The 22,377-nt window shown below is 40.7% G+C and overlaps 1 protein-coding gene across 1 annotated transcript in view; it reads left to right on the top strand.

Annotated features, from left to right (window-relative positions):
* Positions 1 to 22,377, top strand: part of COL4A3 (collagen type IV alpha 3 chain) — a 110,744-nt gene that overhangs the window by 72,880 nt on the left and 15,487 nt on the right. The window contains exons 17-30 of the mRNA XM_077826911.1: positions 243 to 411; positions 1,281 to 1,373; positions 2,650 to 2,754; positions 3,891 to 3,988; positions 6,206 to 6,347; positions 6,497 to 6,610; positions 8,161 to 8,328; positions 9,785 to 9,865; positions 11,248 to 11,382; positions 14,242 to 14,331; positions 17,306 to 17,445; positions 18,945 to 19,071; positions 20,980 to 21,078; positions 22,104 to 22,154. Of these exons, the coding sequence (XP_077683037.1) occupies positions 243 to 411; positions 1,281 to 1,373; positions 2,650 to 2,754; positions 3,891 to 3,988; positions 6,206 to 6,347; positions 6,497 to 6,610; positions 8,161 to 8,328; positions 9,785 to 9,865; positions 11,248 to 11,382; positions 14,242 to 14,331; positions 17,306 to 17,445; positions 18,945 to 19,071; positions 20,980 to 21,078; positions 22,104 to 22,154 (1,612 nt within the window). The remainder of the gene's footprint in view (positions 1 to 242; positions 412 to 1,280; positions 1,374 to 2,649; positions 2,755 to 3,890; positions 3,989 to 6,205; positions 6,348 to 6,496; positions 6,611 to 8,160; positions 8,329 to 9,784; positions 9,866 to 11,247; positions 11,383 to 14,241; positions 14,332 to 17,305; positions 17,446 to 18,944; positions 19,072 to 20,979; positions 21,079 to 22,103; positions 22,155 to 22,377) is intronic.

Here is a 22,377-nt window from a genome sequence, read left to right as displayed (position 1 = left end):
ATTGCAGCGTTTTCTTTTAGGATCTCACAAAGGCACAGGATTAGATAAGGATACAATAATCAGACAATTTTGTATCTCACACTATGTAAGTCAGGAGTACTTTGCTTAAGATGATGGAGTTATTCTTTTGTTAAAATAGTGTGAGACCATAATCAGTCCAATGTATCAAAACTTGTTGCTGCTGGAACTAACATGGAAAAATAAGCAATGCACACTATGCAAATGTGTCTCATTATTAATAGGGACTGGATGGTTTGAAAGGGGACAGAGGGTTATCAGGACTTCCTGGAAACCCAGGTCTTCCTGGAGAAATGGGGCTCACTGGACCACCAGGATATGGACCACAAGGAATGACAGGTCCCAAAGGCGCTAAGGGAATATCTGGTTTGCCTGGATTACCTGGAGCAATTGGTTTGTAACTTTATATCTCATCACTAGCTTCCCTTTTTAAAGTGTTTGACTTTCATTTAAACACACTGATGAACTGACCTGTATGGTTGCAAATGACGTGATTTGGAAGAATGCAAAGTAGTTTACAATAGAAAGATAGTCAAGGTTTCTGAGAGAAGCTAATAGACACTAGACTCACAGGACCCTAGCAGTAAAACGATTTAGTAGTCATTGGTGCTAGTTGATGTCCAGAAGACACTTTGACTCTATCAGGCATAGGTTTCCCCTCCCAAAAATGAAAATATTTAATTGTATCAATTTGATTGTTGATCCTGGGGATAAGATACATTTGGGAATCCTTGTAGTGTACAGACTGTCACATCATGAGTCCTCCCCAGTCTAAATGAGTCTCTTTTGGTCTTTCATTGGCTTTTTCATTTATTGTCCTGGTGGACTTCAACATCCATGCTGATGATAACTCTTATGTGTTGGCTTGAAATCTTGAAGACAAACCTGGGATTATTCCTGGAGGTTTCAGAATCAATGCAGCCAGAGAGACACTTTAGATCTTTTTGGAATAGATCTGAGGGTTAAGTATCTGTAAGATATCGTATTGCCTGCATGCTTCCTTTGCTGTGTCCTCCTGGTGCACAATTCCATACTTTCTAATATTTAAAGAAGTGTCTAGGGGATTTTTTGACAGCAGTAAAATACTATCTCTTTAATTGTTATGTAGCCCATTTCTATGGGTTTGTTGGAGCTTCGAAACTGTGCAATACAATATTTTTAACTGAACACAATTTTCTATGAATATTGTTTTAAAAAGCACAAGAGCACACACTATATCTCCACAAACCTCCTTAACCTTTTGTTATATATACTTTCTGAAGGTCCTGAAGGAGAACTTAGTGCAGTAAATCCAATACCTGGACCACCAGGACCTCGGGGGCCACAGGGTTTACCAGGACCCCCAGGAGCAATGGGTGAGAGCATCTTCTAGGTTAAATGCAATAAAACTAATCTGCATGAAATTTTAACCCACACTCTGGTTTCTTTATGCTGAGTAAAAGGGCCAAAGGAGTGTACACGGACCCTAAAAGTTCTGGGTCCATCTGAGTGAATTCCCTCCGCACTGGCACTGTAGAGACAGCCATAAGATTGCCTTCCGAGGATCCCTTTGCAAGCCCTGGTGTAGGGGGCATAGATGGGGGCAGGAAGAACATTCTGGGGGGCATCTGGAACACTTAGTGCTGTGGAGATTCTGGGCAGTGTTGCCATTCATAAGGCAGCCTGGGGAGACTGCTATAATTTAGAATGGTTCCCAGCACTGTCTGAATTACACTGAGGCTGCTCCAGCCCTCGGAGAAGGCAGTAATTGAGAGGGTACAAAGGTGACTTAAAGGCACTTTTGGCCATCCCACCTCCACCACCATACCCTGGACTGGGAGTTCTCACCCACTGTTTCTGAGCTTGCTGGAAAGAACAGATTTGTAACAAAGCTTCTGGCTTCTTTTTTTTTTTTTGTTTTAAGTTTTATGTAACATAGTTCTATACTGTTGCTGCGGGTTTTGGTCCACTGTTACATTTTTATATAAAATGTTATGTTTTATAGGTTACACAAAATGATTTCAAAGACTGTGGGGCCAGATTCTTGTCCATCTTAAAGCCCCTTTGCATTGCTCCCCTGGCACAAAGGGACCTTAAAGCAGCCCCTAAACAGCATAGGGGACTCCTCGGCTGAGATAGAGCTATACAGCCTGCCTGTCTCATCCCCTTTCCCTCCCCACACACACAATGCATGTTCGTGTGTGGTCAATATGAACATGCAAGTCAAAGATTTGTATATGCACATAGCTACACACATGCATCCCAGACCTGTGCACATACAGAAGGCATTGCATATGCCTTACTTGTAGACTTATGCCCCTGTGATTGACGTTTAGCATTTTATCTGGAAAAAAATCACCTGGAAGAAAGTGTTAGAATGAGGAATCATAGAATATCAGAGTTAGAAGGGACTTCAGGAGGTCATCTAGTCCAACCCCCTGCTCAAAGCAGGACCAATCCCCAACTTAAATCATCCCAGCCAGGGCTTTGTCAAGTCTGACCTTGACAAAGTAGGAGTAGAAATGGTGTCTGAGTTCTAATGAACCAATTGATTACGACATCATTAGGGGGAATGGTAAGGTGGCAAACACCAAATTGCTAAATGCAGAAGATCTATGGCAAAATATCTAGAAGTTTGTTTTCTTCTGGTAGGTTATGTTGGATCTAGAGGAAAACGTGGTGATTTGGGATTACCTGGGTCTGACGGTGCTCCAGGATTTTCAGGGACTGTATTTCCTGGAGATCCTGGTCCAAAAGGTAGAATTCTCCTTTATGGTTTTTTATAATTCTTTATTAGTTGTTTTTGAGAATAAAATCATTTGAGAGACTGACAGAAAAACTATTTTAACCCATACACAGTTCAGGCAAATAACTCTTGAAAGGGTCTGTATTACAGCATCCATACAGTCGTCTACATTAAAGCATGTACATTGCAAATAAAAAATAATATTTTTATCTATTTTCCAAAAGTCAGGAATCAGAACTGAGAAAATGGAGTATGTTTGGAAAGAAGTGCACGAGGATTTAACTGGACAATTTGCATTACTATAACATCTTGAAAATGCATATAGAGACACACCGAACATATAATGTACTTCAAGGAAAACTTCCTATAAGGAGAGGGAGAAGACTCTCTGAGGTCCACTAAAACACTTGCCACACAGATCTAATTTCTCTGTGCAGCGCTTAGATACTACAGTGATGGCTAATACTATTGTATCGCTGAGGTGCTTATATATTACAGTGATAGGGCCTTTGTAAGTACCAATGCTTTAGTTATAAGGTATATAGTTATGTTCATGCCATACCAGCTCTCTTGGTAAAGGGAATAGAAGGTGTTTTGAGTACCATGAATTTAGTCCTCCTTGCAAATGTAAGCCCCACTTCTAAAATGTCTCCAGATACCATTCCAGAAATATTAGACGATCGGTCCTTTGCGTTCCCCCCTCAGAGTTAAAGAAAACCGATCCAGATCATTGATACTGAAATCATAACTGTGCCGCTTTCTGTAGTGAGTGACCAAGAAATTGACCATAGAAATGCCCCATTTAAAATTAGATGAGAGCAAACAGAAATTGGGCAAAATGACTCTAGTCCTTTTCTACCTCGCATCATATCAACTTGTAAAGGCAACTAAAAGAGAGTTAATTAAACGAGCCCTAAAACTAGGCAGTACAACAATCAATGTTTGAATGAATACCAAGGTGAACAGGTTATAGTGGGTGCTAATTCAACTCTGGAATCAGAAGGCTGACAGCAATTCACATAACTTATACTAGTAGTTACAAAAGTCAGAGCCTCATGAACAAGAAAGTAAAAATCTCTGTGTGCTCATTCAGCAAAATAGATGGATAAGCAGGGTGTTTTTACCTGCTATTTGGTTTGCTTTGCAGGAAATAAAGGTCTTCAAGGGTCTAAAGGATCACCAGGTTTGCCAGGAAAGGCAGGAGAACCAGGCTTGCCGGGACAGTCTGGATACCCAGGAGAAAAGGTTTGATTAGAAACACAACCCAAGCTTAATCAGGGCTGCTTGTCAGCAAGCATGTTTCCAAACAAATTAAGCAAATGTGAGGTCTATGGAGCACAGGATTTAGTTTCTAATTGTGCAAACTATCCACATAGGGGCAGGGGCTCAAACCATAAAAATGAAATCCACATTTCAAAAGCCCCAAATTTCAGGTTATACTGGAGGTTGTTTTTAGGGGACAAATAGGATTTTCCATCACCTGCACCGAGTAATCAGGGCCACAGTTCCTGAAAGCATCACTGTTTAGGAACAGCAATTAAAAACATGCTTACATCCCACTTAGCTAAATAGGATTTAAGCACATGCTTAATGTCAATCATATGCTTAAGTGCTCTCCTAAATCAGGACCTTAAAAAAAAAAAAAAGTCAGAGGCCATAGCTGTAATCAAAAATGCAGATAAATGAGAGCTCAGCTACTGACATCATTTGTGAGTTTAGGGCTTTGCTGTTTGCTGTGTCATCAAGCCCCCAAAGTGGTGTTGTTTTTACTAAAATAAAACACATTTCTTTGCTTCAGAATTGCGTTCTGTCTTTTCTGCTTGGCCCTAGAATCATAGAATCATAGAATATCAGGGTTGGAAGGGACCTCAGGAGGTCATCTAGTCCAACCCCCTGCTCAAAAGCAGGACCTATACCCAATTAAATCATCCCAGCCAGGGCTTTGTCAAGCCTGACCTTAAAAACTTCTAAGGAAGGAGATTCCACCACCTCCCTAGGCAACGCATTCCAGTGTTTCACCACCCTCCTAGTGAAAAAGTTTTTCCTAATATCCAACCTAAACCTCCCCCCCTGCAACTTGAGACCATTACTCCTTGTCCTGTCCTCTTCCACCACTGAGAATAGTCTAGAACCATCCTCCCTGGAACTACCTCTCAGGTAGTTGAAAGCAGCTATCAAATCCCCCCTCATTCTTCTCTTCTGCAGACTAAACTATTTTGCTGACGACTCTGATTATCTGTTTGCTTGCTTAAAAAGTCACCTAAACTGAATGTAAAATATTAAAAGGTAACACACACAGCCCATAAAATGTCCAGGTATGGAACTAGTCAGCAAGGTTCCATCTGTCACAGTAATAAAGGGCTCACTTCGGTTTATGGCAGCCTTCAGAAAGGCCTTTGTGATCCAAATACACAATCAGTAATTGCATATAAACTGTGTTCCTCTGGATGTGATTTAACTCTCTGGGGCAGGGACTGCCCTTTTCTTTTGTGTTTGTACAGCATCTAGCACAGTGGGGTCCTGGGCCATGACTAGGGCTTGTAGGCTCTGTAGTGAGAGTAATAATAATAATAATTAATAATAATTAATCGTTGAATTTACCAGCTTCTTTGAAAGCCAGTCCAAAGCAATTCAGGCAGATTGTCAAAAAGAGAAGGTCAGACTTTCCTGTCCGGAATTTTTCTTTCATAGAATTTTCTTTTTGAAGAAAACAGACTCACCTAACATATGTCAGGGTATTTCTGAGGCATGGTGTCTGAGTGCTGACCCATGTACTGAACCTTGTTTTCATTCTCTGTTAGTGGCAGGACTAATACTAAATAAGATTGCTTGGTTTACTGGCCCATTATTTAAATATATATTTAGTCTACACTATGAATGCTGGGTAATGTGAAGCAAGTGTAGAACTCAAATGGATTTCAAGCAGCTGACAGATACTTGAGTTGTCTGAAGTACAGGTGCAGCAGGATATCTGAGAGCTGCAGAGGCAGACAGCAAGGAAAGGACTACCTTGTATTGTTCAACAATGATTCTTCCAGCTGTGTGGGGAAACCCTGTCCAGTGCTCAAGTAGAATCATAGAATCATAGAATCATAGAATATCAGGGTTGGAAGGGACCTCAGGAGATCATCTAGTCCAACCCCCCTGCTCAAAGCAGGACCAAGCCCCAGTTTTTGCCCCAGATCCCTAAATGGCCCCCTCAAGGATTGAACTCACAACCCTGGGTTTAGAAGAATAATACTAAAACATACAGGCTTTCAAGAGCAAGAGATGTAAAGGGGTGTTTGGTGGGGAGGGGAGAAATGTATTTTCAGTGCTTTGACATAAATGTGAAAGATCCCCTGGGAGTGGAGATAATAATTTGACAGAAAACATGAACTACTGACAGGACAGAGAGAGTCATATTTTCAGATTTACAAAATGTAATATACATTCTGCATTTATGTTTTTCCTCTGTTTTAGGGAGAACCCGGATTAATTATTCCTGGCCAACAGGGTGGATTAGGTTCCCCAGGAGAAGATGGCTTTCCAGGGGTAAAAGGTGACAGAGGATTTCCAGGTCTACCAGGATTCCCAGGACGTAACGGTGCTGATGGGCCAAGAGGTGCTGTCATTACAAAAAACAGCCAAGGAACTCTTTACCTTACAACCATTTTGTTGAGCGAGGCTCTAAGAGAATGGGGGAAAGGACAAGCTTATTGTCCACCTACAAAAATTCAAGTCATAATTAATTTAATATTTTCTCTTTCTTAGGAGAACCTGGCTATCCCGGAGCTCCCGGAGAAAAGGGACTTCCAGGGAAGCTTGGTGATTGTCTTATTGGCCCACAAGGTCTCCCAGGTGCATGTGGATTAACAGGCCAACAAGGTAGGAATACCTGCCAGATCTGCCTGATATATAGTTGATTGAGTGGGGTTTGGTTTTATTTTTACCCTACAGTTGCCTAAATGATGATGAAAAGGTCTTATGGATATTTGATGTAATACTATGCAGAAAATATTAGACCAGTTAAAAGCCGCAATCCTGCAATATCATCTCCATAGCCAGACCTTAACAACTACAAGTCGAAGCATGAAGGGGCATATGAATGCTTAGCATATCTGGCATGTAAATACCTTGCAATGCCAGCTACAACAGTGCCATGCAAACGCCTGTTCTCAGTTTCCAGTGACATAAATTAAAAGTGGGTAGCATTATTTCCTGTAAATGTAAACAAACTTGTTTGTCATAGTGATTAGTTGAACAAGAAGTAGGACTGAGTGGACATGTAGGCTGTAAAGTTTTACATTATTTTGTTTTTGAGTGCAGTAATGTGGAAAAAAAATCTACATTTGTAAGTTGCACTTTCACGATAAAGATATTGTACTACAGTACTTGTGTGAGGTGAATTGAAAAATATTATTTCTTTTGTTTCTTTTTTTACAGTGCCAATATTTGTAATAAAAAGTAATAATACAAAGTGAGCACTCTACATTTTATATTCTGTGTTGTAACTGAAATAAATATATTTGAAAATGTAGAAAAACATCCACAAATATTTATAATAAATTTAACTTGGTATTCTACTATTGTTTAACAGTGCGATTAAAACTGCGATTAATCGCAATTATTTTTTTGATCTAGTGTAATCCTTCTGCCAGGTGGAGCCAGCAGCAACAAGGGCCGGGTTCAGTATCTAGGGGTTCCTTTTCAACAATACAACACAAAACCGGCTCAACCCCCAGCCAGTGACCTGGGACAATTACACACCACCCCCGGGCGCCTCTAAGAGGCAATGCATCCCCTCTTGTAAGCACAGAGTCTGAATGTTGCAAAAACTTTTAATGAAAGGAGGAATTAACTCAGCATTAATTTGGGAAAACACCACAACTAGGGTTCATAAACACAAACCATGAACAAAAGACCCACCCCCAAGTAAGTTGGGAAGTGTCCTTTTCCGCTCAGGGTCTTAATCCAGCAACCCAAAAGACCCTTTAATGTGCCTGTCCCTTCTCTGTACCCCACTCACAGTTGCTGTCCTTGGCCAGTGTGGCCCCAGAGTTCAGAAGTTCATCTGCAAAGTTCACCTCCCACTCTGTGTGGAAGGCAGTGGGGGGGTAAGGAGGCACCTTACACGCTGCACTGCTCGGCCACTCGCTCGTCGCCCCAACTGCCGATTGCCACGCCTCTGCGGGGCTCTGCTCTGGCCTTCTCCACCAGCTTCTCTGCTGGCTGCTTGCCATACCTCTCCACCAGCCGCCCTGCTGGCCGCTTGTCACGCCTCTCCGCCAGCTGCCCTGCTGGCCGCTTGCCACGCCTCTCTGCCAGCCGCCCTGCTAGCCGAATTTCACAGGCATGACTACAGGACCCAGTCTGGTGTGGTTTTCTTCACAGGAAATTACATATATTTACTGTATGACACATATTTATTTTCTTAGGAGAAAGAGGTTCAGTTGGATCAAAAGGAGACCCCGGTATTCCAGGCTTGGATGTCTCAGGATTCCCTGGAGAGTTTGGGCTGCCTGGATTGCCAGGTCGCCAAGGAGACGCAGGATCACCTGGTCTCAAGGGTGAGCCTGGCAGCCCAGGAATACCAGGTGCACCAGGTAAGGATTTTCCAGATACATGTTTATACCACCTTTTGTTGTAACTTGGCTATCATTTTCTTCCACCTAGAAACAGAAGAATGGTTCCTCCCAATACAGTCAGAGCTACTGTACTGGGGGCGGGCGGGAGAAGGGATGGATAGCTCAGTGGTTTGAGCATTGGCCTGCTAAACTCAGGGTTGTGAGTTCAATCCTTGAGGGGGCCATTTAGGGATCTGGGGTGAAAATTGGGGATGGGTCCTGCTTTGAGCAGGGGGTTGGACTAGATGACCTCCTGACATCCCTTCCAACCCTGATATTCTATGATACTCTGACAGCTATGCTTCTGGATGGTGGTGTGATTTATACGGAAAACAAATGATAGTGTGTTCTGCCCAGACTGATCAGCAGTCCTTGATACAAAATGTCTGGAGGCTCTAATACAGTGCTTCTTGGCCGAAAGGAGGTTCCAGGACTCCTCCTGCTCACTATGTTCCTCCATCTTCCTAGGAAGTAATCCAAAACTTCTTGTGCGGTCTGTAAATTCAGTATGCTGCTAATTATTGAAATATTGATGCTGCCAAGCCTAACTTTCTGCTGGCACATCCCCTTGTACCAGAAACAGTTTCTGTTTTACAGAAATTCTCCCTATCTGTTTAGCTTTTCATCTAATGTATGTCCTTCTTTCTGACTTCTGCTGTGGTAGAGGCCCCCTTTGCCTTATAAAACTTATTTCTGTAAATGCCATCTTCTTTATTTTATCTTAATTGCAGTACAGTGAAAGGAAATCCATTATTTGTCTGTTTACCTTAACATGTTCAAATACTGACTCTGATGCATGGATTTATAAAGACATAATTGTCTCCCTCCAAGGGTTAGCCAGAGCTTCCCCTGTTTCTTGGAATGGGCATCCCCATAGTTGTAAAGGAATATGTTCTTAATAGTTTTAAAATTTGTGAGGAGAAAGGAAGAAGTCACTTAAGTGCACTTAAGTGTGCACTGCTCCTTATTTACAGCCAAAAACTAAATCCTTCATTTTTCAATGCCCAATATATTATGCATATCTTTTGTAAAATACAACCTATACAATTAATTATAGAAATATAGTGTGTCTGTAGATAATCTCATTAAATATAGTCTGTTAAAAGCCAAGGGTCAGATGCTGCAATCCTTACTCACATGAGTTACATTTAGGAATATTATACATGTAGGGGCTACTCACATTACTAAGGATTGCAAGACTGGGTCCTAAAGAATGTTAAGTAAATGAGAAAATAATTAAAAATAAAAGAGAAAGTGATTACATAGTTAGGCATTTATATACCACATATCACTACAAGTAATTAGCCATAAAATTACATACATACATACATATTTACAAACATTTATTTTTCAAAACTAATGTTCTGGGAACACTTTACTAATCAAACACTTCAGAAACATGCTTTATATTTCTCCATTTCCCCAGGCCAAAGAGGAGAACAAGGTATAATGGGCAATTTAGGAATTCCTGGACATCCCGGTGTCTTTGGATACCCAGGCATTCCAGGAAACAGAGGTGAGTTACTATAATATTTACCTTATCTAATTATTTAAGAACATATGAATTGCCATAGTAGATCAGACATGTGGTCTGTTTAATCCAGGATCTTGTTACCCACACTGGCTTGAATCATATGCTTCAGAAGAAGATGCAAGAAACCCCAGACTAGGCAAATGTGGTATAATCTGCCCCCAGGATGGTCTAATCCTTATCCCTAATAGTTAGAGATTACTTAAAACTTGAAATGTGATATTTTTATCCCTTCCAGAATGCTTTTTCTTAGCATTAACTATTATAACTCTGAATATCCTTGTTACACAGGTGCTGGCTTCCTCCTTGCACCACAGGTGCTCAACCCCCACTCTGTCCCAGGCCCCACCCCCGCTCTGCCCCCACTCCACCTCTTCCTGCCCAGTTCCACCCCCTCCCCCGAGCGTGCCCTGTCCCAGCTCCTCCCCCTTCCCGCAGCACCTCCTGCATGCTGTGGAACAGCTGGAAGGGGAGGAGTTGATTGGCAGGGTGCCGCTGGGTGGGAGGCACTCGAGGGGGAGGAGCTGGCTGCTGGTGGGTGCTAAGCACCAACTAATTTTTTTTTCATGGGTGCTCCAGGGTTGGAGCACCCATGGAGTCGGCACCTATGCCTTCTTATGTAGATAAATGTCCAATCTTTGAATCTTGCTCAATTCTTGGCCTTAATGAGTTCCACAGTCCACTTATAAATTGGGTGAAAAAGTATTTCCTTCTATCTGTTTTGAATTTGAAACCTTTCAATTTCATTGAATGTCCTCTTGTTTTTGTGTTACTAGATGAGGAGAACGGAAGTTCCTCACCTACCTTCTCTAGACCATCCACTTTTTAAAATACTGTTATCAAGTCCCTTTTATTCGTCTCCTTCCTAAAATAAACAATCCCAATCTTTTCAATCTCTCTTCATATGAGAGTTTTTTAGTTTACACAATGTGTGGATTATTTCTGGTGTGGGCATGCTAATTTCACCTCAGCAGTCTCGTTAAACAGTTCACCATGAATCCATTCTTTGCTTAAATGATGATATAAATAACATCATTTAGTTAGCGAAGCACTTGCACACAGGCAACTCCAATTAAAGCCAGTGGGAATTTCACATGTGCAGATGATGGAATGATCAGGCCTCTGGCGTCCTGCTATTTCCTTGTAATAGTGGGAATGGAAGAAACCAAGTTGCCTTTGTCCTCTCAGCTGAGGGTGAAAAAAGAAGTCTTGTTGAAGACTGCTGCTTTTAAGAAGCTGGTTCTTCTGCTGCTTTAGCATAGTCACATACAGTCGTCCTTGAAAATAGTAGTATATTTTTGTTCCTTTTCCATTTACTATCTGCTAGTCATGTTTCCTCCGCATATTTCATTTATATTGCTTTGCAGGTTCTCCTGGCCTTCCAGGATTGAAGGGAAGAAAGGGGTTTTTAGGAGCAAAAGGTGAACTAGGTGATAAAGGATTTCCTGGACCATCAGAGACCACAGGGAATACTGGGGATAAAGGAGAACCAGGATCAACAGGTACATCTTTTTTTCTATTTAATTTGAAAACAGTTAGAGACAAATAATCCAAATTACAATTCAAACAGCCTGGCTACCCACAGCTTGTGGGTCACCAGGACTGACTTAAATTTTCTGGGGCCCAGGGCCAAAGCCCAAGCCCCAGCGCTCAGGGCCAAAGTTGGAGCCAGAGGGCTTCAGACCTGTGTGGTTGGGTTCACGTTACAGGCTCCCTGCCTGAGGCTGAAGCCCTTGAACTTTGGCTTCCCCACCCAGGGCAGTGGGGCTCGGGCTTTGGCCACCCTCTCCCCCCCCCCCCAAGACGGTGGAGCTCAGGCTTTGGCTTTGGCCCCACCACCCAGGGCAGAAGGGCTCTGGCGGGCTCAGGCTTTGATTCCCCCCCTCCTCCCCCGCAGGGTTGTGTAGTAATTTTGATTGTCAGAAGGGGATTATGGTTCACTGAAGTTTGAGAACCCCTGCTCTTACTCATGAAAGAAGCTGACCGGAATGCCCAGATTATTCTGTACCATTTTTAAACATCTGATTGCTGAACAGCAGAGGGAGGCTTATGGGTTATTTTTTTACAGCACATATTAAAAATATTCATTTTCTCTTTTTAATTACTTATTACAATCTATATTCCTAAAAAGTAATATCAGTGTGATGTCACATCAGGTGTGATATGCTGTCATGTCAATAGTGTATGAAGTTTAGTCATGAACTTTTGGTATGGATGCATTTGCAAAGACTTACATGTGCCTACCAATTGGATATTTGTGAGTGAACAGATTGAATGTGCTCACAAATACCTGATTTGCAGATGTACACTGGTATTTGCTCTCATAGGTGAGGCACCATGCACATATCTGCACGCAAGTTGCATACACTTAACCTTTATAATCAGGCTTGTGGTGTTATAGATGTTCAGATACTTTCTTTTTTAATTCTATATGAGAAATACCAGAAACTTTAACAGAAGGCCCTTGTATTTTGTAATGTGTTTGCTTGTAAGAGGATAACTCCAAATTAATCACTTCAGGCTCCATTTTTCTTTTTCCATTGCTTTTAAGAGATGATTTATGCTATTATGAGCTACTGGTTTTAATGCTATTCCATACAATTGCTGCTATAGGATTTCCAGGAAGAACAGGTCTGAAAGGAGAAAGAGGAGATAAAGGTATACAAGGATCAGCAGGGCTTGATGGGACATCAGGAGTATCAGGTCTGCCAGGTATGCAGCATCTGCTATGAAAATTAAAAGCAGCATGTTCACAGTACCACACAGACTGTAGAGATGGTGGTAACCACACAGAGGAGTGGAAAACCAAAGTTTTAAGGTTATTATAAAATAAATAATAATAATAATAATATGATTACTTAACCTAAAATCTCTCTGTTAATCTACCTCGACTGTGATTATTTCAAGCTTTCCGAAACTATGAGCAGCTTCAAAAAGCTGCTAATTTAAAAAAAAAAAATCTGCTCCCCAAATGTTTCCTTCTTTCTTCCCAGATGTGGAATTCCACCAAATTACATGGGTTTGTTATACAGGACAAGCAATATTAAGTCCTGAATCAATGACAAGTCTAAGATCCAAATATCTCATAAGCCAGCAGCACTAGAAATGGGTGCTTTGTACTATTGAAGAGAAGTTCGGAATCCACTGGTTTCCCAGTGGCATAAAGCAATTGTAACTTCAATGGTAATTGAAACTGCTAAAAGTATTGTGGCATTAAGATTGATAGAAAAGCTATTTTAGATACTTTAGAAGTTTCTTATTTTAATTACAATTCTTCTCTCCCGATACATGATGTTGTGGGATGGTGTACTGAAAAGGGTTTATTGAGCCTGGATTGAGATGACGTAGTTATTAACTCAGTTGTGGGTGTGCTACGTATGAGTAGCACAGTCTTTTCAGGCTCATGCGGATAAAACTTTGATGCCATGCTGCATCACCATGTGTTCTTTTTAGCTGTGTCTTTGAGATTATTTCTTCTTAGAAATCATCATATAAAACTTGATTAAGTAAGTAAAAATATATCTGGGCTTGTGCTCACACAAATAGCCCACACCAGGAGAGAAACAGTCCATGTTAGATATCATTATTGACAGACCAAGTAGGCAACAGGAAGAGGCCAGTAACAGGAAAAAGCAATAACTAGCAAGAAAGAGTGCTGGTGCTCCAGCTCTGTCCCTCTTTTTAATGTCTCATGTAGAGCAGAACCAAACCTCACTTATCTGTATATGCAGCGGAACCAGCCTATGTATGCATCTTGTCTATCAGAGAAATTAGGCATATAGGTGGCAATTCTAAATGATATTAAATTAAAAAGTCACCAAACTGAAATGTATCCACACTGACACAAGAAAAGGTCATGAAGAAACTCACAAACCACACAAGAAAACCTCAAATCCTCTCTAATCCTATTACAAAGCACTTGGTGGATAGACAGTGTAGGTCCTTGCAATGTGCTCAGAAGTTCACCAGTCTCAGACCTACAAGGGAAGAAAAATCCAAAGCAAAACAAAATCTTAATCTATATCTATGAAGTCCCCAATGGACTAGACTTGGGATATCACAGCTGTGGAACTGCCAGCCACAGGAACTAAGAATTGCTGCAAATCTGACAGTCTCCAGGCTGAAATACAAGGCCCATTTCTTTGCCAGGGCTTCCAAAAATAATAGTAGTAATGAAAAATCTGTAACTGTGCTGGGCAGAGGAAGAAATTATATTTAGACTACCAATTGATTTAAACACTTCTGAGATGCCATGGCAATGAGCATGGGAATGGATACTTTGTGCTCATGATAAGTGTACTAAGCAGCCTAAATCTGAGGCACACATGTTGAGACAATGTTGATACTTTGTCATCTTACAGGTCCCAAAGGAGTTGTAGGTCTGCCAGGATTTCCTGGAAGACAAGGATTACCAGGACCTCCAGGAGACAGAGGTGATATGGGAATGCCAGGTGATTCTTTATAAAATCTTGTTACAAATTCATATACTACGTAGAAATAGCTGTACACTTACTGTGGGCACAATCCTGCAGTACCTATTCAGACAAGTAATCTTTACCCCCTGAAGTACCTATCAACCTTATTGGGACTAGTCGAATCAGCAAGGATTGAGCTCTATATCTGTAAATATCGAACATGATTATACTAAAGTTAGTGCTACATATGTACTCAGCATGCAATCTTGTAATAAATTTACTGAATAGTATTTTAACTTAACTTAGCTGTTTTAACTAAATCAGTAACTAAAACCTGCTCTTATACATCTGTGGTTAACTTCCTTATGGGGATTGAAGATACTATTAATATTTTGGGATACCATGTAAACATAGTAAAATGAGATTGATCAACTTGCAAACAAGATTCAAATCCAGCTAAATAATGTTATTTTGCAAATTTCTTCTTGTGCGTTCATTTACTATTTTTGTCAGTTGTGAAAGATGTGCCGAGATTCTATTAGATATTGTTATAGCAACAGAAATACAATCTGGCTTAGATGAGGCTCCTGCTATTCCTTTTTTTCCCCAATTGACTTTTCTTTTCTGAGATGAGAAGGAAAGCATGATGTCTCTGCGTGGGTGGAGACTAGAAGTGCCATACAGGACCTGTACAGTGTTTCTGGAGAACGCAGTTAGAATTGGGCTGATATGTAGCAGTACTACTGCTAGTCCTACCTTGACATATCATATTTTATCATAGTCACATGCCAGCCACGTGTTCATGGGTCTCTCTGTGGGAACTCCTGCTTGGAGTGAAAGCACAAATCATTCTCTCAAGTGTGTTTAGAGACCTATAAAGTGGGGGAGAGAAGCTTGAGAGTCCACTCTGAGCACTGATGAGGAGCAGCTCGGATTTAGCTGCAGAGTGCTGGTGTTTGGGCTGCTGTGGAAGAGGAAGAGGCTGGCTAAAGAACTCATGCTCAAGAACCCAGGAGGGTTTTGGGAGCCCCCCCGCCACACACACACAATTTACAATTAATTAATTTAATGCAAAATGCAATGGTCAAGTTGAGAAATAAGCTCTCAGAAATCAGGATACAGTAACTCCTCGCTTAACATTGTAGTTATGTTCCTGAAAAATGCTTCTTTAAGCGAAACGATGTTAAACGAATCCAATTTCTCCATAAGAATTCATGTAAATAGGGGGGGTTAGGTTCCAGGGAAATTTTTTTCGCCAGACAAAATACACTCACTCTCTCTCTCTTTCTCTCTCATATATATATATATATATATATACACACACAGTATAAGTTTAAACAAACGATTATATACTGTACACAGCAACAATGATTGTGAAGGTTGGTTGAGGTGGTGAACTCAGAGGGTGGGATATTGCCCAGGGAATGCCTTACTGCTAAATGATGAACTAGCACTTGGCTCAGCCCTCAAGGGTAACATGTTGTTAATGTAGCCTCACACTCTGCAAGGCAGCACGAATGGAGGGAGGGGAGACAGCATGGCAGAGAGACAGACACACACCGTGTGTGTGTGAGAGAGAAGAGCATTGCCCCTTTAAGTACGCTGACCCCATTCTAAGTACACTACCTTTTAAAGTAAATCAGCAAGTTGAGACAGCAGCTGCTGCCCGCAAGCTCCCTGAGTCCTGTCGTGTCCCCCACCCCACCCCCGCTCTGTGGAGATGGGGTAAAGGAGGGGGGGCAAGAGCGGGGGGGGGAATACCCTGATATTAGCACCCCTCTTCCTGACCGCCTGACCCCCGCGCACAGCAAGCAAGAGGCTACTGGGAGCAACTCCAAGGCAGAGGGCAAGAGCAGCATATGGCAGTCGGGGGAGGGACAGCTGAATTGCCCAGCAATTGATAGCCTGCTGGGTGGCTGCTGCACAGGGAACTTAGGGGAGCAGGGAGCTGATAGGGGGACTGCCGGTCCACCCTGGTTCCAAGCCCGCACCAGCCAGCTGCAACGGGCTGCTCTTTCCGCAAACAGTGGACACAGCAGGCGGCTGCCAAACAACGTTATAAGGGAGTATTGCACAACTTTAAACGAGCATGTTCTCTGATCAGCAATATAACAACAAAACAATGTTAATCGGGACGACTTTAAGTGAGAAGTTACTGTACTCCAAAAGGTGAGGCTGAAAGTTCAAATTTAATTGTTCTTGTCCTTATGGTCTCTTCATATCATTTTGTATTTTTGTCAACTGACACAATATATGATATTATGCCAATTTATATAAGATTACAGAAGAAATTTTGTTTTACACTTTGGGCTAAATTTATTACTCTATGCACTATTTTTTTTAAGCAGACCTCATTTTAGCCTCAAATCGTGTGCCTGCAATTAACTGGAGGTACAAATAATACAATTTAGCAATTTGACTATCTGATTGTCCTTGTTGTTAATGTTGTGTCTAACTGCTATAATTTCTGCAACTCCAATTAATAGTGGGCACAAACTAGCACCCACAGAATTAAAACCCATTAAAAAAGTATAGGGCATCACACCAATCTTGCAAAACATGATTGACACAAAATTCACAGGAAATTGCTGGAGGGATGCCATGATATAGGAAAACTCTTCTGGGATTATCCCAAAGACTTCAGGTCTGATGCTGGAAGATTGATCCAAGAGTTATTTCAGGGATATTTTCCCAAAACTATTATTAAAATATTAGGAAAATGTCTTGATTTGCTGAAGTTAAACAAAGACAGAACTTGTTAAGATTGCTTGTGATAGCAGCTAATAAGTACAATGTACCTTCTGTAACTCATAATCTATACTATCTCAACTCTGCTGTTTTCCCTTACTACTTTTAATTGGAACCATTTCTTTTAATATGTATGTAAGAAAATAAATTGTACTGTCAGTTATCTGTTTTACTTTAATAGGCCATAAAGCATAGGAAATATCTAGTATGATATGTTATGGTGATGCTTTTGAGAGTGATACCTATATTTGCATCACTCCAGGTTCTAAAGGGGAGAGAGGATCTCGAGGTTTACCAGGACCATCTGGTGCACAAGGCCCTCCAGGCCTTCTTGGTTTTTCAGGTGATAAAGGAGAACCAGCTAGTTCAGCATCTGGGCCTCCAGGAAAACCAGGACCAAAGGTACAGCAAGAAGACAATGGATAAGCTATGGTAATGACACAATAGGCAGCACCTTTTGAATGCGGATGAAATAATGTGAAGTATAAGCAAGGGCAGAAAATTTTTATGGTGCAAACTAACCCATTCAGCGCTGTAGGGAAATAATCTGCTGTTGATGAGAAATATTGAAATCGTATCCTGTCAACATTTTAGGAGAAATCAATGAGTTGTTTTTTTGTTCCCCTGTGTCCAGGAGTTTCATATTTGTAAAGATGGAACCTCTTGGAATAATTTTCATATTTTTATTTATGAAGACTGATCCTTTTGAGAATAAGAACTGGTGCTGACAAATATTTGCTGACGATTATCAAGTGGTTCGGAAATCCATTTATCCCATTTAAAGAAAATAAGACAATTTTAAAGTTGTGCTATCAGTTTTTGACGGAGTAGTAATGTCAAGATGAAACATGAGTTGTTACTTTTTAAAACAGTTCAATTTTCTCTGGAAAAGTTAGGCCATGTGACTGTAATTCAGTGTCACATATTTAGGTCCATGAGCAGCTAAAACCCACGTTTTCAAATACAAATTAATTGTAAACTATTTTACTTGCTGCATAGATAATTTGAAATGTGTGGCTCAGCTTGTATGTTGTATTACACCTTAGGCATTCCATCCAATCTATGTGTCTTGATTTTTATACCATGCCCATGCCTGTTCTATCTAGGAACCATTGCTTATTATCTTGGACCTATATGTAGGAACATACTAATTATATTGGGTCGGACCAATTATCCATCTACTTCAGAGCCTTGTTTTTGACAGGTTTCAGAGTTGCAGCCGTGTTGGTCTGTATTTGCAAAAAGAAAAGGAGGACTTGTGGCACCTTAGAGACTAACAAATTTATTTGAGCATAAGCATCCGATGAAGTGAGCTGTAGCTCACAAAAGCTTATGCTCAATAAATTTGTTAGTCTCTAAGGTGCCACAAGTCCTCCTTTTCTTTTTGTTTTTGACAGTGGCCTAAACCAGATAATTCATAGGAAGGTGGAAATTAAAAAAAAAAAAACCTTCATCTAGACATTTGTGTACAACTATATATTATGGAGAAATTAATTCCCAGGCCCCCAGAGGGTGACCATTTTATATTCAGGAGCTGTTACACTTTATTGGCTTTTACACTAGCTGGTTTATGTGGTGTTGGTGATACTGAGTGTGTGGAGAAAATAGAGGCCAGAGATTCAGGGAACTGCTTTGTGAGATATTTAAAATAGATTGGACATGTGTTTCAGAAACTAAGATCTCTCTTTGAAACCATCAGTGGTGCATTATAAAATTTTAGAAGCAACATGTCATATGCCTACTTTGATATTTTCTGTCTGCAGATTATCTCACAACAAATAGCCATGATTATATTCACATCAGCATTAATACATGTGATTTTTTTAGAAGGCTACTCATTCAATATGCATTTTAACTTAATTAAAATCTTATCCAAAATGTATTTGGCTGCTGCTTCTTAGGGTGATCCAGGTCCCCCGGGAGAAATGGGAAGAAAAGGGGAAAGAGGATCACCAGGTCAACCAGGACTTGTAGGAGAACCCGGACTAGCTGGAAACAGGGGGGATTGTGGAAAACCAGGAGCTCCAGGTGAGCTTTGGTTTTGGAAAATGGTGAGATTTTACATGCTTTTAGCAAAAGGGAATCTCCAAATCCTCCAACAGAAATAACTAGGCCAGTTCCTCAACTAATGGGAGTTGGCAAAGCACCATTGAAATTAAGGGAGCTGTGCAAGTTTACATCAGCTGAGAATCTGGTCAAAGTAAAATCATAGTAGATCTAGCAAGCCATTAACTCTGGATCCAGTATAGATCTGAATTCAGGGTGATGCAGCTTTTTCTTCTTTTTCTTCCAAACTCTCCCCCCCATTTACAGGGCCATCTGAATGTGCTGGAGATACTGGCACTAAAGGGTGCAAGGGGGTGGCAGGACCAAGAGGCACTGAAGGCCCTCCAGGTTGGATTTTTATCCTCTCTCTCATTTCTTTCCCAGCTCTCTGCATTCTTGGTTGTTTCCTCTGTTGACATGAGATAGCTGAGATTTTCAATTTCTTCTATCAGAGGGGTAGCCATGTTAGTCTGTATCCACAAAAACAATGAGGAGTCCAGTGGCACCTTAAAGACTAACAGATTTATTTGGGCATAAGCTATCGTGGGTAAAAAACCCACTTCTTCGGATACATGGAGTGAAAATTACAGATACAGGCATAAATATATGTTGGCACGTGAAGAGAAGGGAGTTACCTTACAAGTGGAGGACCAATGCTGAAGGCCAATTCAGTCAGGGTGGATGTGGTCCACTCCCAATAATGGATGAGGAGGTAGTATTGACACCTCCTCATCCATTATTGGGAGTGGACCACATCCACCCTGACTGAATTGGTCTTCAGCATTGGTCCTCCACTTGTAAGGTAACTCCCTTCTCTTCACGTGCCAACATATATTTATGCCTGTATCTGTAATTTTCACTCCATGTATCCGAAGAAGTGGGTTTTTACCCACGAAAACTTATGCCCAAATAAATCTGTTAGTCTTTAAGCTTCCACCGGACTCCTTGTTGTTTTTGTCAGTTTCTTCTGAGTTTTTTGCAAATTACTTTATATATTTTTGAAATTGGGTTCTGAAGTTCTTTAACATTTCCATCATAAAGCTATAGGTACAGTTATAAAGTTTTAGTACGATTTTAAACCCAGAGAAGGGGGTTTTTAAAAATCGGGACACTAAAGATTGCAGGGAGATGTAATAGCCTCACAAGTGGTGAGAAAGGCCTGCTCTGCCTCCTGAAAGATCATTGAGATATCCACAGTGGATGAAAAAACAAAGACCTAGCCAGAAGTAGAAAAAAAGCAGTCAGAGAAGAAAGTGAAAAAGACAGAGGGTGACAGTCCATTGCTAGAGTAACAAAGATCAGAACACTTTAAAATATACATATAGGGAGATGTATACGTATCTACTATACATTTTATTGAAATGAAAACAATGGGGGAAATAGCCATTATCAACAAAATTAGTATTGAGTATTGTCATGTCCAGATTCCTGTCTCATTTACTCCAAGGTAAATCGGGAGTAGTGCTGTTGACTTCCATGAAATTACTTTAGATTTATACTAGTATAAGAGAGGTCAGACTCTCATTCTCACTCAGTAAGTCTCAAACCTGCCAGAGGATCTAGGCATTGAGACCCTGAGGCCCAGATGGGGTCCGTTATTGTGATCCCATTGACAGACTGGGCCTTACAATTTCCCTGAAAGACACAAGAAAGTAGCCTGTAAGCATAATGTGGGTCTAATTCTGAATCCATTGAAATCCACGGGAGTTTTGCCAGTGAGTTCTGTGGGAGCAGGATACTGCACTTTACCACCATTTATACACTAGTACAGTTGTGGGGGTTTTTAAAGCACCACTGTTAATAACACTCTAGTAAATGAGCATCATTTCCTTGTCATTTTGCATTTCAAACAGATAAGTAAAAATGAAAATGACAGTTTATAATTCTCAGGTGCAATAGGAGCCCCTGGAGCCAACGGAGCTGTTGGAGAAAGGGGGAATCAAGGACAGGATGGTCTTCCTGGCTCCCCAGGGGAAAAGGGAGAACGAGGTACTGCAGTATAATATTTTCATGTTATTTTAAACTCATTTCCTTTCCTGTTCACAATTCTTGTCAATCCTGTGGGCTAAAAGAGGAATCCCCTGAAGTACAAAAATTATGTTGGTAACTAAAAGGTTTCTTTCACACTTCACAAACTTTCTGTATGAATTTTGCATAGGACATCAAAATACAGTATATACACATGGCTCCTGCATGACATTTCTGGTTTATAATGATCATTATATAGTCCATTTTAATGTCCACGTCTACAAAGGTAAGGGTATTGCTGATAATATCTGAGGTGGCCTCAAAAATGCTCTAAGAGTTAGAGATATTACCCCTTTATGGTGAAGCAACAGCCTCAACTGCTAGATGGAATAAGAACTTAGAAGCCAGCCTTGGGTTTACTCATATGAATAAAGTTACTCACCTGCTTACATCTTTGCAGGATCCAGCCCTTTAACTCTCAAATCCTTCAGTTAGATGCTCTTCCTCTTTTCGCCCAGCAGCCACAGAAAGTTACAGTTCTTCCTCATTTACAGAAGAAAAGTCTTTTCACATTTTTAGCCTCAAGCTGCTTTTTTGTGTTAGTATAAAAACAGATATTCAGTATTTTTTCTTCATATCAAGTTCTTAATAACGACTGTCATATTATTTTCACTTTTCACATACTTAAGTTTCTTTTTGCATTTTTCTTAGTTGCTGATTTAAAACAAATGCAGTGTTTTTCCTGGTTTTTTCTTCAATTTGGTTGTGTGTATGTGTGTGTGAAAATAGGCTTTAGCATTGGTAAGATACACCTCAAATATGACTGTAAAATGTGCCTCCCAGATTAAAAAGGATGGTACCTCATTCATATTTCCGAGAAGCAGCATAGCACAAATCCAAACTAATAAAGATTTTTCAGATAATTAAAATGTGATGTTTGATCCAGTATATGTTGAACAAATATATGGAATGTTAGACAAATATAACATGTATCTTCCACCAGTGCTTAAGGGCTGTTAAGTCGCACATGAAATATTATTTTGCAGGTGAACCCGGGTGGCAGATTCCAGGTCCACAAGGTATTTCTGGTCCTAAAGGTGAGTATTATTTTCATCTACCATGAATTTGTTTTTTAAACAGGTTTGGGGATTTTTTTGCCTTAAGCCAAATTCTGCACTTGGATGCTTAAATTGTCACTTAGGCTCTTAAAAAAGAGGGAGAGTGATTCTGTAGTTAAAACCAGTGATCCGGCCCTATTTGTTAGGTTTCAAGATGTCTTACTTGTACAGTTAAGTCTATATGATACAGAGAAATCAAGGA

Source organism: Eretmochelys imbricata, chromosome 9 (genome assembly GCF_965152235.1).
Source record: "Eretmochelys imbricata isolate rEreImb1 chromosome 9, rEreImb1.hap1, whole genome shotgun sequence".
Taxonomy (NCBI): Eukaryota; Metazoa; Chordata; order Testudines; family Cheloniidae; genus Eretmochelys; species Eretmochelys imbricata.
This window is presented reverse-complemented; position numbering and strand designations above follow the sequence as displayed.